This window comes from Ammodytes marinus (assembly GCF_949987685.1).
Source record: "Ammodytes marinus genome assembly, chromosome: 6".
Taxonomy (NCBI): Eukaryota; Metazoa; Chordata; class Actinopteri; order Uranoscopiformes; family Ammodytidae; genus Ammodytes; species Ammodytes marinus.
The window spans coordinates 27,005,636-27,020,825 of NC_137235.1; the positions used below are offsets into that span (position 1 = coordinate 27,005,636).

At 40.9% G+C, this 15,190-nt stretch overlaps 1 protein-coding gene across 1 annotated transcript in view; it reads left to right on the forward strand.

Moving 5' to 3' along the window:
• Window positions 1–14,658, forward strand: part of LOC307252034 (testis-expressed protein 2-like) — a 31,468-nt gene extending 16,810 nt beyond the window's left edge. Inside the window, exons 5-13 of the mRNA XM_080029568.1 lie at window positions 937–1,252; window positions 1,759–1,994; window positions 2,540–2,707; window positions 3,100–3,199; window positions 9,184–9,310; window positions 10,355–10,468; window positions 10,785–10,994; window positions 12,297–12,417; window positions 12,719–14,658. Of these exons, the coding sequence (XP_079885694.1) occupies window positions 937–1,252; window positions 1,759–1,994; window positions 2,540–2,707; window positions 3,100–3,199; window positions 9,184–9,310; window positions 10,355–10,468; window positions 10,785–10,994; window positions 12,297–12,417; window positions 12,719–12,868 (1,542 nt within the window). The 3' untranslated portion in view covers window positions 12,869–14,658. The remainder of the gene's footprint in view (window positions 1–936; window positions 1,253–1,758; window positions 1,995–2,539; window positions 2,708–3,099; window positions 3,200–9,183; window positions 9,311–10,354; window positions 10,469–10,784; window positions 10,995–12,296; window positions 12,418–12,718) is intronic.
• Window positions 14,659–15,190: the final 532 nt, after the last annotated feature.

The window sequence follows — 15,190 nt, forward strand, 5'->3', positions numbered from 1 at the left end:
GTCGGTTAGAAGTCTACTATAGTTACCCGTTGAACACGGGAATCTTCTAAAGGAATTAAGCAAGTTCAATTTAAGATATAACTTATGTGGCCCACATTAAGAGTTTTGAGTAATTACAACAACACTGTCTGTCTGCACATCTTCATGAGGTCAGCCTTCGGTGATGGCACATGAATTGTATACCTTCTGCTGTCCAGGTTTTTCTTATTAGTACAATTACAAACTGAAACATTTCTTATGCGCTACTTGGGATTTTGTTTTAGCTCCTGCTCCAGTGTCAGTGGCGACACCAGTTTCTAAACGCTGCCATACTGAGAAATGCAGAGAGTGTTTTGTGGAGCTGATGGGTGTCGGGGAAATTCTATATTCCGACATGCTGTTATAGAAAACTAAACTCACAGAGAATTTAAGAATTGAATTACATTTATAATAAGACAAAACAACAGAGTACAGAGTGTAAAGCTTCAGACCTACACGGTCAGCCCCCGATGGGACTGACAATATGTGATGGTCAAACAGAGCATTTAAGGCCCCATTCAACAACAGGGGCGTCAACTAACAGATGGTTAATAGAGTAAACAGGTCTCAGGGGTTTATTGTGGTCAGGCACAATAAACCTTAAAATAGTTTAAGCAACTGTTTTGTCAGCACATTTCTTAGAGGAAAGGCACATTTGTTAAACTGATGTGATATTCATATGAAAAACAGATCAATTAGATAGTTACAAATAAATCTGCCCTCACAATGGGCTTGATCAACCTTGTGTCAACTCGTTTGGCGATGGCTTGATTGTTACCGTCATTCATTTCTTTGAAAAACGTACGCACAAAAGCTTTAACAGATATTTGTGTTTAAGGAAATGTGGAGCAAGGATACTTCATGTGAATATGGCATGCACTGTGTGACTCAGGCCTGTCTTCTATTAACCTCCCCCAGGTATATTTAATGCCTCAGAGCCTGGCCAGGAAGCGTATATGGAACAAAAAATACCCCATCTGCATTGAACTGGGCAAACAGGATGACTTCATGTCAAAGGTGGAGGGTGACAGCAGGTGTGAGGCCAGTGACAGCCTCAACACAAAGGACAGAGGAGAGGGGTCAGGAGGCTCCTCCTCCTCCAGCAGAGAGCTGACCCTCTATCTGTTTGGAAGGACTGGCAGGGAGAAGGAGGAGTGGTTCCAACGCTTCCTATCAGCGGCCAAGCCCAAGGTGGACCTGAAGAAATCTCCAAGTGTTGGGGGCACTAAGAGTGGTAAGCAAAACTTATGTTTCTAGAAGAACATATTTATACTATTGGTTGACAGATATGGGTTTTTTTTAATGGCCGATGCCGATATTTAGAGAGCAGGTAGGCTGATATATAATGCCAATATCATGTCGCTGTTTTGTTTTTGTTCTTTTGCATTTGATAAAATACAACACTTTGATGTGTATAATAACAAATGAGAAAACATTTTATTGACTTAAATGAACATTTATTGAATAGACACAGAAAAATATTTAAAATTTAAAAAATGTGATTAGTCTATTGCACCTGGCCTTCCCTTGTTGGCTCTCTTCAATATTGCCATGCGGGACTATCTCTTAAACTGTCTGTAATAATTAAAATTTCTAAAAATACAAGGTTAATATTTGGTTTTAAAAAAAAGAAGAAACTCCTAACATTGGGCTCCAGCAGCTACGCAGACAAGGCTGTCTGCATTGTCTGCCGAAATGTATTTTTATTTATTTTTGAATGTCCCCTCTCCTGGTCCACAGCTCTGTCCTCTCACAGTCGCAGCAGCAGTCGCAGCAGTCTGGACGAGGTACTGGCGTCTCTGCCCCGCTCCAGGGACTCCTCAGCCTCTTTAACAGCAGCCAGTCTCAAACCCAAGCCTCTGTTGGACTACAGTGTATACATGGCCTCTGTGCTGCCTAAACAGGCGGCGCTCAGCCCACCAACTGCCAGCCCTGTTCTCCAGAGTCCTCAGAGCAGCCCCGGGGCCGATAAGAAGGTAGCACACGCTCCTCTTCCATTTTCACTATTGACATCTACTCTCTTAGCTGCAAAATGTATATATCATTTGCGATTTCAAGGTGGAGTCAGTGATTCTGTCAAAATCTGTAGAATATCTCCTCACGATCTGCTACCTGTCCCTACTGTGTGTGCCCTGAAAGAAAATCCAGTGTCAATACACAGCATAGGTTTGTAATCTTGTATGTGAACAACGCGGCCCACAGTAGCTAGCAACATGCCCGTTTACAGAGCCTAGGCTGTGTAATAACACTGTATTTTTTTTCCAGCACACAAACAGGACGGACAGGTAGCAAATCGTGAGGAGATATTCACTGTTTTTGACGAAGTGATTTTGGCTCCACCTTTTAACCTTGGCTGTGTGTAGTTACATACAAGCAGCTGATAAGATGGCTTGTTCTTATAATATTGTTGTGGGGGACAGTTATGTTATATTGTAGCAGGTTAAATGTTTTAGAATCCTGTACAGAGATATTAGATTCATATTCTTTGCTGGTAATATTAACTTGTTTGCTGTGTTTCCAGCTGCAGAGCACCAGTCCAGCTCCTGTAGTGCCCTGTGGGGGGGAGGAGGAGGAGAACTTAGCCTGGGTGAATGCCGCTCTCGGCCGGGTCTTCTGGGACTTCCTGACTGAGCCACACTGGGCTGAACTGGTCTCCAACAAGATACAGATGAAGCTCAGCAAGATACGGGTGAGTGTCTCTCACTAGAGTAGAGAAGAAGTAGAAAATAAAATAAAAAATGGTGTCATCACTCACTCACTCACTCACTCACTCACTCACTCACTCACTCACTCACTCACTCACTCACTCACTCACTCGCTCACTCATCTGCTGTCTAAAGCTCTTTAAAGGCCTCAGCAGCATGTTTTTAGCATGCACTTGTGAGGGTGTTTCATGATTTGTATATCAATTCATACATTTAGACTTTCAGGCTGGAATTCTATACACCCTTTGAAAGATACAGTATATGCAGTATATATTTATTAACCATAGATTCAAGTTCGGTCATATCATAATCTGCTAATGAATTATTCATATAGAGTGTTCTCAGCTCAGTTGTATGCCCTTTATGTGTTTTTCAGTTGCCTTACTTCATGAACGAGCTAACCCTTACAGAACTGGACATGGGCTCGGCCACTCCCAGGATCCTTGGGGCATCCAAACCCACTATCGACTACCGAGGCAAGAGAGAAATCCATTTCACACACACACTCACTCACTCACTCACTCACTCACTCACTCACTCACTCACTCACTCACTCACTCACTCACTCACTCACTCACTCACTCACTCACTCACTCACTCACTCACTCACTCACTCACTCACTCACTCACTCACTCACTCACTCACTCACTCACTCACTCACTCACTCACTCACTCACTCCTTCCTTCTTTCCTTCCTTCCTTCCTTCCTTCCTTCCTGGTGGTTCCTGTAAAGAGCTACTAGCATGTCTGGCTAGCAACGCTATCTGTGTGTTGCATTGGGTCTCCATTCATTAATCCACATTAAGTAGTTCGAGTGTCAGGTTTCCCCCAGGAGATTGGTTAGTGGAGGTGGTACGCTTGCATCCTGGCCTCCTCTGAGTCAATGCATTAGCTTAGTAAATATGTGCATGTATGCAATCAAATACACACACAAACCAACTACAACATTTCTCGTGCGATTCGTTTGTGCAGAGTTGAGTATTTAATGTTTTTCTCTTTACATCTTGACACCATTTGGAGGGGGAACACAAAAAGAGGAGTTGCAGTTTTTTTTACAAGTCTAGCTGTGTCATAAAAAAACAACCGCCGGAAAAAGTGCAGAGCTTCAATTTGACTGGTATGTGAAGTAAGCGAGAAAAAGCTTCTTATAAGCAAGAGGCATGCCACATTTCACAATTCCCATCACCAAGTGCAAAAGCTGCTTTAGTGCCAAACAAACCAGGACTTAATTCAAAACATTTATTTTCTCTTGCAGTACAAGAAGCAGTGTAAACATGGGGTGAATACTTTTGCAATCCACTGCATGTATGTCACATTTGAACTCCTATATGGTCCCTTTCTATCTCTGTATGTGGAAGGCTCTTACACCGGCACTGATGATAGCAGCCCTAACTCTCCTCTGTAATAAAACATTGTCCTCACAGAGGTGCTCACACTGTCAGACATTGTTTACAACCAGTTATAATCCTGATGATGATATAATGCTGCAGTGAGGGTCACATCATCATCTTGTTCTGATTTACTGCATGTGGTCAGACCTTAAATCTATAGTGCTTACCTTTTTATCTTGAATGTCGGTTACATTCAAGCCATTGCCAAATGAGTCGACACAAAGTTGATTAAGCCTATCGCCACCGAAAAACACTCTCTGTATTTCTCAGTATGGCAGCGTTTACAAACTGGTGTCAACCCCCTGACACTGGCGCAATGGCTGAAAAGCTGGCTTTTTCAGTCATTGCCAGAAGTGCCCAAAACATGTTTCAGTTGTAGATTCTACTCCTAAGAAAAAAAACTTAACTTACAGCAGAAGGTAAAAAAAAATCCATGCGTGATCACCTAAGCCTTACCTCATGTAGATGCGCTGACTTTGTTGTTGTAATTACTCAGAATTCCTCATGGGTGCAACATAAGTTACGCACTATAGCTTTAATATACATGTGAAATGAATCCGGATGAACATTACGCTACTTTCCAAACGCTTTTGAATGCCGATCGTCCAAAAAGACAAAAACAAATTGATATGGCAGTGTTAAAGCCAAGACAATTGTCATAATCGGCCCCAATGAGTGAGTAACATTACAATAACAACAACAACAACAAGCGCTTCATTCAGTAACAAATGTCAAAAGAGGTTTACTATGCGTCACACTGGAGCATGACATGTGCTTACACCCACTCAGCTTGTCAGGCAGTGGTCCCCTGGAGGTTAGAGTGACAAGCTTGTCACGTGTACGTTCTCAGCTGGTTTAGACAGTCCAGACCTTTCCCTTCCTCTACACTACAGCTTACTGTCTGACCAACAGTAACACTGCTCAGAGTTCACTATGGTAGTGTTGTGTACTGGACAGTTTCAAGTGTAACAATGAGACACGTGTGCTTGATTTTAATATGAGCAAATCTCCTTCATCAAAGGTGAGTTCACGGAATAGACTTCATAGTCAACATCGTAATGAATAACATTTGATTGGTTAGTGAGCTGTTATCTGGGTACGACAGAGTCAGGCCTGTAACACTTTAGAAGGTCTTATTGTTATTTCTCGATCAAAGAAATCGAGGCTTAGCTTTGTGAGGTCTCAGCTTTGTGCTGCTATTGCACAACAATGTTTTGCCCTAGCACCGCTGCTTTTTTTTCTTAAAATAACTGTTCTAGTTTTGATAAGACGGAGCTTTATACATTTATAGAGGATACCTTCTATGATCAATCAGACACACTTCAGCATGGATTCTATCCATACATTGCTTTTCTCTTTTCTGCTCCTAGAATAACTGTGACGGCTATGTTTTGGTATACAGTAGTCGTCAAATATCTTCCCAGGTTTCTCTCCATCCTGTCTTCTCTTTCTTTTCATCTTCCGCTTTTACTTCCTTACTCTCAGTGTCTCTCTTCCCTCCCTTACTGTGCTATGGGTCACTGCAGCACTAACGTAACCCTATAATCAGAGCAACAATTGATTTGCATGTCCAACGGCATTTCTTTGGAAGAGTTCCAGGCAAAACAAACCCCTCGAAAGCCAATCCAAACGAACAAGGTGTACACAAGTCACCATTTTGTTGATGGTGTGGACAGGTCATCAGCTTTCATTGCACTCTCATCCGGAAACTTTTTTTTTCTCTCTCTAGCAGATTGCATAATCATTGATTGAGTGAATACCTTCTGTCAATCTAATCTAAAATGGCAAAGTCTCACTCGAGCCAAATTACTTTTTATTTTTAGACATATTTCTTGGAAGTAAAAGGAAGTAAGAAAGCAGGCCACATGCTTCCAAACAAAGGACTTATTATCTGCTTGGCCTGAAAGATCAATGAAGGCCTTTCTGAGCCATGTGCTTGTTTTTGTTTACCACAACAAAGACCTCTGCCAGGGAAATTCCTCTTCTCTGCCAGTTGTTACCTGGATTATCACCACTATAGCCTTGAAATGGTGGTTTAAAGACCTTTGAGTGGATACAGTCAGTTTAGTTGAAATCTCCACTGTAGTGTTTCATTGGCTGTATTCTCTAGGCATCTCAGGTTCAGTCTCTGCCTGGTCTCACCCTGCCCCTTCCTGGAACTGGCATGCTGAGTGCAGTGGATCGATGAGCTCCCCCAGCTGTGTGTGCACATCTCTACAAGACAATGTCTCTGCGTGCTTCTACCCTTTGCGTCCACACACATTCTTGTGTTGTTTTGCATACACTCTGCTTTATGCTGAGTTTTTTTGTGATTTATCCATTTGTGGATGCATACAAGTAGTCACTCTAGATTTGTCATGACATTTCATTACATTATGTGTAATGCATACTCCTTACACTTTGCCAATGCGGCTTTACCGCGATTAAAGGTGCAGTCAGCGATTCTGGAGACCGCTGCTTGTCAAAATACATGAGTATATATGTACACAGTTTAGGCTCTGTAAACCCACCGTAGCTAGCGACATCCTTTTTTACAGAGCCTAGGCTGTGTATTAACTCTGGATTTTGTTTCATGCGCGCACACAGTAGGTACAGGTAGAGGATCAAGAGGAGATGTTCCCTGATTTTGATGAAAATCCACCTTTTTTTAGGGAAGCACTTTTTCGGTCCAGCGGCTTGCAGTGAGGCTCTTCTCTTCTCTCCCCAAACTTACAAATGTCATAGCCCTGTATAAAACCTGATCCAGCCAGTCACAGTCCTATTATCCACCGACCCACCCAGGACAAGCGGCTAAAGCAAAGCCCATTGGGTTTAGCTGACCAAGCTGGTTCACTCCTGTGTCTGATTGAACTGTCTATTTTGACTTTGTACTTTCTAACCTTCTTCTCTTTCTTTTGCTGAAGTTAGTAGTAGCAGTTATTTATTCAGTCATCATAAAAAAAATCATTATAAACACAAAATTGTATCCTCATTCAGCAGCAAGTGACTGTAAAGGCTGAAGCAAACCTCATCCTATATTCTTTTCAGTTTAATCTAGCCAAATAAAAAAGCCAAGATATAAGTAATAGTAATAAATAATTCACACGTGTAACCCTCCAATATAGCATTACAAACTATTTTCTAGAAAACCAAAAAAGAGTTCAATCTTTGTTTTAGTTTTTATAAAAAGTAGACTTACACATACTTCTTAAAACACATTGTCTTAACTGTTTTGACAACCTTTTGGAATGTATAAACAGCGGATTGTTGTTATCATAGTAGCCAGCTTTATTGATGATGTGTATTTCTTGTGTTTTTGTAGTAAGAGTCTATGAGATTAAAAGTTGCTTAATAGGTTGCTCCCCATAGTTCCACTCAGTATTATCTTTCTTCCTGCTTCCTCAAACTAGGTGAGAGGGCACCTGGTATCTCAGCGCTGTCTGTCCTTGTGTGTGTCTTGATTTCCCATACTTCATTTGTGGATCCTATCTGACCAACTCCATTCATGTATCTGGGCCATTTATGTTGCTGTCAGCACAGCTATCTAAATCTAATCATAAGGACTCTGGTAGCTATGTGTTTGGATAACATTTATGGCCAAGTTATGACTTATACATACTAGAGCTGCAACGATTCATCGATTATTAAAATAATCGCCAACTATTTTGATAATCGATTAATCGTTTCGAGTAATTTTTTAATAAAAAATGTCCACATTCTCTGATTTCAGATTCTCAAATGTGAATATTTTCTGGTTTCTTTAATCCTATTATGACAGTAAACTGAAATATCTGTGTGTTTTGGACATAACAATACATTTGAGGACGTCAACATGGGCTTTGGAAAATGTATCAACATTTTTCACCATTTTCTGACATTTTACAGACAAACACTAATCGATTAATCGAGAAAATAATCGACAGATTAATCGATTATCAAAATAATCGTTAGTTGCAGCCCTAATACATACACATTGGTCTTAGTCTTTGTGTTTTGGTTTAGAAATCCTTTAATGGCCTTCTTCCTCCTTTTTGTATTTCCTGTGTCCATCTTTCACCCTTTGCTGCCTCCCGGTGGTGTAAATAGAAACTTCACTCGATTTATGGTTAGACATGGCTCTCAGTGTTGTAAAGACACCGAAATAAATTAAAACTGGAGTGCATGTAGCTCGCCCTATGCAAGTCAGGCTTTCAATATAAGCTTTTGGAGCTGTTTGTATAATCCAGCAGGTTCGGTAGACTAGAGGAAAAGGGGAATATAGCGAAGAGAGAGAGAGAGAGCGCGCAGCAACACTGTTTATGCAGCCACTCACTCGCCCCTGCTGATATCAAACAGTGGGTTAGGGGGCGAGATTGCTGCGGCTTCCAACTGTTTCTCCTCCGTTCAAAGGAGCTTGTGATCCCTCCCTTCTCTCTTTCCCCTCCCTTGGCCCGAGTCTTCTGTCGAGTCTGTCTGGTCTTAAGCAGAGGGATCAAGGGAAGAAAATCTGTCGGGGTCCCCCACCTCTGTGATGCCTGGGGGAAGGAGTGGTGTCACAGAAAGGGCAAGACGGCCAGGGGAAGGAGCTAAGAAGAATCAGGGGGAAAAACAAAGCAGTGAGAGCAAGAGAGAGATTTAACAGCCAGTGAGAAGGACTGTGGCCTGAAACGCTCTCTGTATCCTTGGGGATTGGCCTTAAAACCCAGATAATAGTCATCTTGATTCCAACTTGCTTCTTTCAAGTATACTTATAAAGAGGTTTATAAGAAGTCTTAAGATACTTGCATACATAGATGCTCTATATTATCTATCTATCTCCAAATAAGCACATAAAAACACACATCTGCACTCAAAGGTCAGGAAAGTGCATTTAATGTCAAAAGTGGGTAAAAAGTCAATCGAAATTACAAATAATTACAATAATAGAAATGTGCTAACCGGTACTTTTTTTAACCTTACCCACGCCATCACATCCTACTTGTTTTACTGCACATTTGGCTCGTATACCCACATCTTCCCTTTTTTTACAGTTTAACTTTTTAGATTTATTTTCATATCAACATTTAACTGATCAGCACTGCCTGTCCCTTTTATTTATTTTTTCTCTTAGGTCTGTGGTTTGACCTGGAGCTCTCCTATAGCGGCTCTTTCCTGATGACCCTGGAAACCAAGATGAACCTCATTCGCCTGGGCAAGGAGGGAGAGGGCATCGGCATCGGGGAGTTTGGCAAAGACGGGTAAGACAGTCACAAAATCGGGACACATTTGAGAAAGGCCTCAAGATGTTCCTGGGTTGGATAAATTGCCTTTCCCCCCCCCCCCTATACCTGAAATAATATGTCAGGTGCCACACACTTTATCTGGCTCACTCTCACTGTGTAATCTCTTTGGTGTCTTTTTATATACCCCCCCCCCTCCCCACCCCACCTCTTCTTTTCTCCACTGTTCCCTCTCTGCCCTATGGACTCTACCTTTTTACGTGGCTGTTAATCGGATGTATTTCTCCTCTTGGTGAGTTCTGGTTGACTTTTCTCTCTCTTCTGCTCAACTCTCATTCCCTAGGTTTGTCATGTAACAACCATCACTTCATTTCATTGAGTACTGATTTCATAATGTGCTCAGATCCTTCATCAGTGTGTCTGGCTGTTGACATCTTTCCAATTCATCAATCAAGCAATCAATCAATATTAAAGCCCGATTTCACACATGAAAAAGGCCTCTAAGGGTTGTGCGACATCAGAAAGATACAAATCAAAACAACACAATAAACCATGTAAAAATAAGGGAAAATACTTAATATAAAGCATTATGAACAATTATTATGACATTAATTGTGCCATACTATAAAACTAAATGGCTCCTCCCATCCAAATCTCAAATCGCCCTCCAAATCCATTCTTTGCAATGAATCTCCTCTCCAGATACCAGTCATCTCAGTGGATTGAATTATACTGAGTTGTACTGTGGCACCAAAATCCAATCCAAAATCTTCCATACATTAGAATACATTGGATTGGTTGCCGGTAAAATGAAAAGTGAGCGCACTGTGCCAGTCCTCACAAGTTTCACATCAAATGACATGTGAGAAAGTTCAATATGGTGGAAACACTGCTGATGGGATTATTCTTTGTGCATGTGAGCAGTCATGGGTACACACTCTCATATCGCTCCCACTCATTTGTCATACGTCATTTGTTTTGTTTCAGTTCAGTAGAATTGAGGTAATGAAACTGTGTGTGTGTGTTTTCACTCTAACCCTGTGTTTGTCTATGTGCATCCAGATGCAGGCCAAGGACGTACTGCCTGGCTGATAGTGATGAAGAGTCTTCCAGTGCAGGTTCCACAGATGAGGAAGACTCCTCGGAGCTCTCAAATGACTCTACTGGAGCAGAGGGGTGAGAATGTCTCAGCAGTTAGATTCAGGGCCAATCAGAGCAGTCTGGGCTTTTTGGAAGGCGGGGCTTAAAGAGAAAGTTTAGCACCGTGAGAAAAATAATGTTTTTTTTTGGGGCACTACGCCATGAAAACAGTTTCTCATAGAAACCCAAATTACAATTTTGAACCTGAAAATGAGCATTATGTGCCCTTTTAAGACATGCGCATGTATTATACCACTTTACAAAACCAATGTATTACCAGATCTCATGAAAGTACAGCTACATTAAATTTAGTCTGTGACATTAACCCTAACCCAAATTCTATTGATTGCAGATTTGTTGGAGGCCACAAATCCAGCAAGATCATGCGCTTTGTGGACAAGATCACCAAGTCCAAGTACTTCCTGAAGGCCGCAGAGACCGAGTTCATCAAGAAGAAGATGGAGGAGGTGTCCAACACACCCCTGCTGCTCACAGTGGAGGTGCAGGAACTCCAAGGAACGCTGGCAGTCAACATTCCCCCGCCACCCACCGACAGGATATGGTACGTGAAGGAAGTGATTCTCTCCTGCAGGGCTACATAACCTGTTTAACACTGCACAAAGAGTATGTTCATGTCTAGAGTGACAAATAACCAAATCTTCCTTAAGAGGTAGCACTCCCCGACACATGAAAAACACAGTCAACTGTGTTAATAGTAATGGTTTTCACATGCGTCTTAATCAGCCAACTTCCTCTCTAGTCATTGGTAACCTAAAGGACGACTCGGCGATTCTGGAGAACGCTTGTTAAAGCTCCCATATTATACACTTTTCGGTTCTATTATACACCATATTATATGGTCTTAGTGGTCACTAATACGTTTTTCTTTAATTGTTTGCTGAAAAAAACTTTCAGATAATTTATTGTACTATGCTGAAGTTCAGCTAATCTCACAATGGCCTATTTTTTAAAAAGAGCTGCAGCTCCCCTCGTAAATATACAATCTTTGCGCTGCCCCCGCCCCCTGTCCGGAAGCGAAGCCAGATACGCCTCGCCCTCTGTCTGTCAGGGCCGTGGACCAATAAGAAATAGGGGTGTGGGCTGCACAGTGGAAGCTTCTGGCTTTCCAGTTTGTGAGGTCAGAAAAGGGGAAAATTCTGACTGGAGTATATTGGGTGGGGGAGGGGTGGTGGTTTCAGAAAGGGGGATTCTGAGAAAAGGAGAGTGTTATTTTTTAAAATATTTTGGCAGTCTCTAGGCACACCGTGGACCCATGGATATGTTAGAACACATTTAAAAAGTGCATTTAGCATAATATGTGACCTTTAAAATCACTTTTTGTCAACATCAGTGAATAACTCCTCACAATCTGCTACCTGCATCAGTGTCAATACACAGCCTATGCTCTTTAAAATGGTATGTAGACTAAGTGTATGTACACAACAAAGGGGCCCAATATAGCTAGCAACATGTCTGTTTAAAGAGCCTATGCTGTGTACAAACACTGGATTTACTTTTCTCACAATTTGGACAGGTAGTGGATTGTGGGGCGATATTCACAGATTTTGACACAAATTTATGTTTACAACACGGGTTCTCCAGAATCGTTGACTCCACCTTTTAAGTTACAAGACATGTGCTTTCTTCTCTAAACGTTGGATGATTCATGTGGAACATACATTAAGGATATTTAACAACTGAAATCCATTCTTCCACATAACTCCATATTTTACTGGAAAAATAAATGAAATGTAACACGTTATCTTGTATATCACTGCCCTCTGCTGGTGGTGACCATGCACTGTGTTGCAGACATTAGTGGTTGCTGGTAATGTATTGATTGTTTTGGTGTTTTCCGTTTTAGGTATGGCTTCAGGACGCCACCTCACCTGGAACTGAAGGCACGGCCTAAACTGGGAGAAAGAGAAGTCACTCTGGCTCATGTGACGGACTGGATTGAGAAAAAGCTGGACCAGGAATTCCAGGTATCAATGAACACTACATTTCACGTGTTTAGTCCTGTGATTCAAAGACTGTTTACCAGTCACTTATAAACTGACTGAATAACTGAGCAATCCAACATCTTAACAAGGCTCATAGGATCTTATATGGATCTGATAAGAGTCCAAATAAACAGTTGCTCACTACTTGCTATTTGCCTACTATTTTAGCAAATATAAAATCAAATATCATAAATGACATGTACTAAAAATGTGTCAAGAGTACTAAAACAAATTGATAGACCACTCACTCACTGTCCATCCACCGTTCTCTCTCTTGTTCTAGAAAATCTTTGTAATGCCAAACATGGACGATATGTGGCTGACTATCATGCACTCTGCCATGGACCCACGCACAGCCGGCGGACCCTTGGTTGGCGTGGCGGGGGAACCGGAGCCTTCCCAGCCGGAGAAGGACGGCACCAGCCAGCCATGAAGATTGTTTACAGTATTTTCTCCTAGAGCTTACAAAAGTCTCAAAATGGGAACTGGAGCCAAAGTGGATAGCTCAGAAGCTACCGTAACACAAAATACATTCCCCATAGTGAATGGCTTTCTCAACTTAGCATAGAGGAAACCGTTCGAATCTTAAAGGAACACAAGGTAGAAAAAAACACTACTAAAGACAAACTGTTGCTTGCTGCTCTTTTCAGTGGTATTTATTTTGCCTGGAGGAAACGGTAATTTTGTCTTTTGAAGGATTTCTGTAACAGTAAGGACCTATTGAATAGGATACTGAAATGTGAAGAGAGTCATGTTTGAGTTAATAAGGGGAGAAAACAAGGGGCTAGAGAAGTATATAATTTCCTGTGAACACGTTGAAGTGAAAGCATTCACCAGATACCTTACAGCCTGCCTGCAGATGACACGTTTCTGCCAAGGCTAGAGTGTGAAAAGCACGGTAGCCCCTCTTATTATAGAAATACAGTAAGTGCAGATTTACAATATAAAAGTATGTTGATATTAGAATAGTGAAGGACTAGTGTGCGTGGTGGAGAGTTGTCATTTCCATTGTGGAGAATGTCTAAGCGGGTTCAAAACAAAAAAGTAACTGCAAACGCTCAGATACTTAATGTTAGGGTTTTTTTTTTTACTACATGAAACATTAAACCTTTAAGTGGCTTTATGTCAGCGGTTTTTGAGGTGTTAACAGTCAACAGTATTCATTTGTGCTGTGACCACAACCCGAACACCCTTTCTTCTTTTGCCAAGACCCATTTTTTTTATTGCCAAGTTGCCCTTATCCACGTCTGTATGAAAATAATGCTCAATAGCAAGAATACATGTTCTAGAAGTGATATTCACTATGTAAATTCCATAATGGTGAAAAATACACAAACACAGTAAGTGCAATGATAGAAATGCTACATAGGCTATATAGTATGATATTATATAAAGGTTTATGTCTGATGAGAAGTACAATGCCTCTAAAATGTCTATTGAATGTATGTATGGATAGTTTTGGTTCCTATTGTTATTGTACGACAAAAGTTGTTTTTTGCCCAGTCACATTTTGACTGCGGTATGCAATTTATTGCACAAATACTAGTGAAAGTTTTCTTTTTGTTTTTCTCAATGACAAACACTATCTCATCTACAATCGTTATGTTTATGGAGTAAAAGATGGTGTGTTTATCTACACATCATTTATACATAATGGTGTTAATGTTGATGATAATAAGGATAATAAAATTACCTCTGTCTATGTGTAATAGTGCTTTAAAAAAAACAGCCACCGATGCCCGCCATAAATGTACAACAATTGAATGAAGTGAAGGTGCGTACTGTAGGCCTATAGTAGAGCATCCATTGCCAATCATTTCCAGCCTTATCTAAAGGTTCCCTTTCTGAAAATACCTTTCAACCATGTCATAATTGTAATCTTAACCAAAGTCCTTTGATAAGGCCTATAGTGCCAGATCTCTCTCTCGTCAAAAGCACACATCCTGTATTGATATAGCATTGTGAGGCAATATTTACACATGTGCTAGCGTACATGCATTAACATTGTTTACAAGAATTCTTACCTGGTTTTCCTTTTTTTGCTTTCTTAGAATACTAAAGCACTGTAACACAAATTTGATAATTTTTTTGTTGTCTGATTGTCTTACCCTTTATGCCTTGGTTACTCTTTTTGTGAAGTATTTGTTTTTTGAATGACTACATGAGGTGGGTTATGGTTGTATTTTTGTCTACTACTTTGGAATAAACTGAATGAAATAAGAATTTCTGAGGATGAAGTTATGCCAAGATTTGTATCTGTGAATTATTAATGACTTTTTTAAATGATCATGTAATTATAAGGCCAAATTATGTGTATGCCTTATTTATAGAGCAAAAATAAAGCTGTCCTTGAAAAGCACTTTGTTTTTAACTTTGAATTTTGCAAACCCGAAACTAGGCCAAGGGGGCTATAGCCTATTGCATCTGATTCAAACTGGGAAGACTGTGTGACACACACACACACAGTTGGAATGAAGGTAATTAATGAGCAAAAAGTATTAAAGCCATTCCAGTAACTTCTGGTAAATATTTTATAATTATTAAGGCGTCTGCTGAAAATGAGCGTGTAGCCTTCTGGCACACTAGCGTACTGTAGGCATGAACTCATGCCTGAACTGAGAACATCATGAGACGGTCTGAGGAGCTGAGGCACTGCTCCTCCTCCTCCAACGGAAGTTTATGGTTGCTTAGCAACCTCAGTGCGTTGGTTTGACAGGGCTACGGTGGTGAGTAAATCTATCTTGAGTTTTGTCAA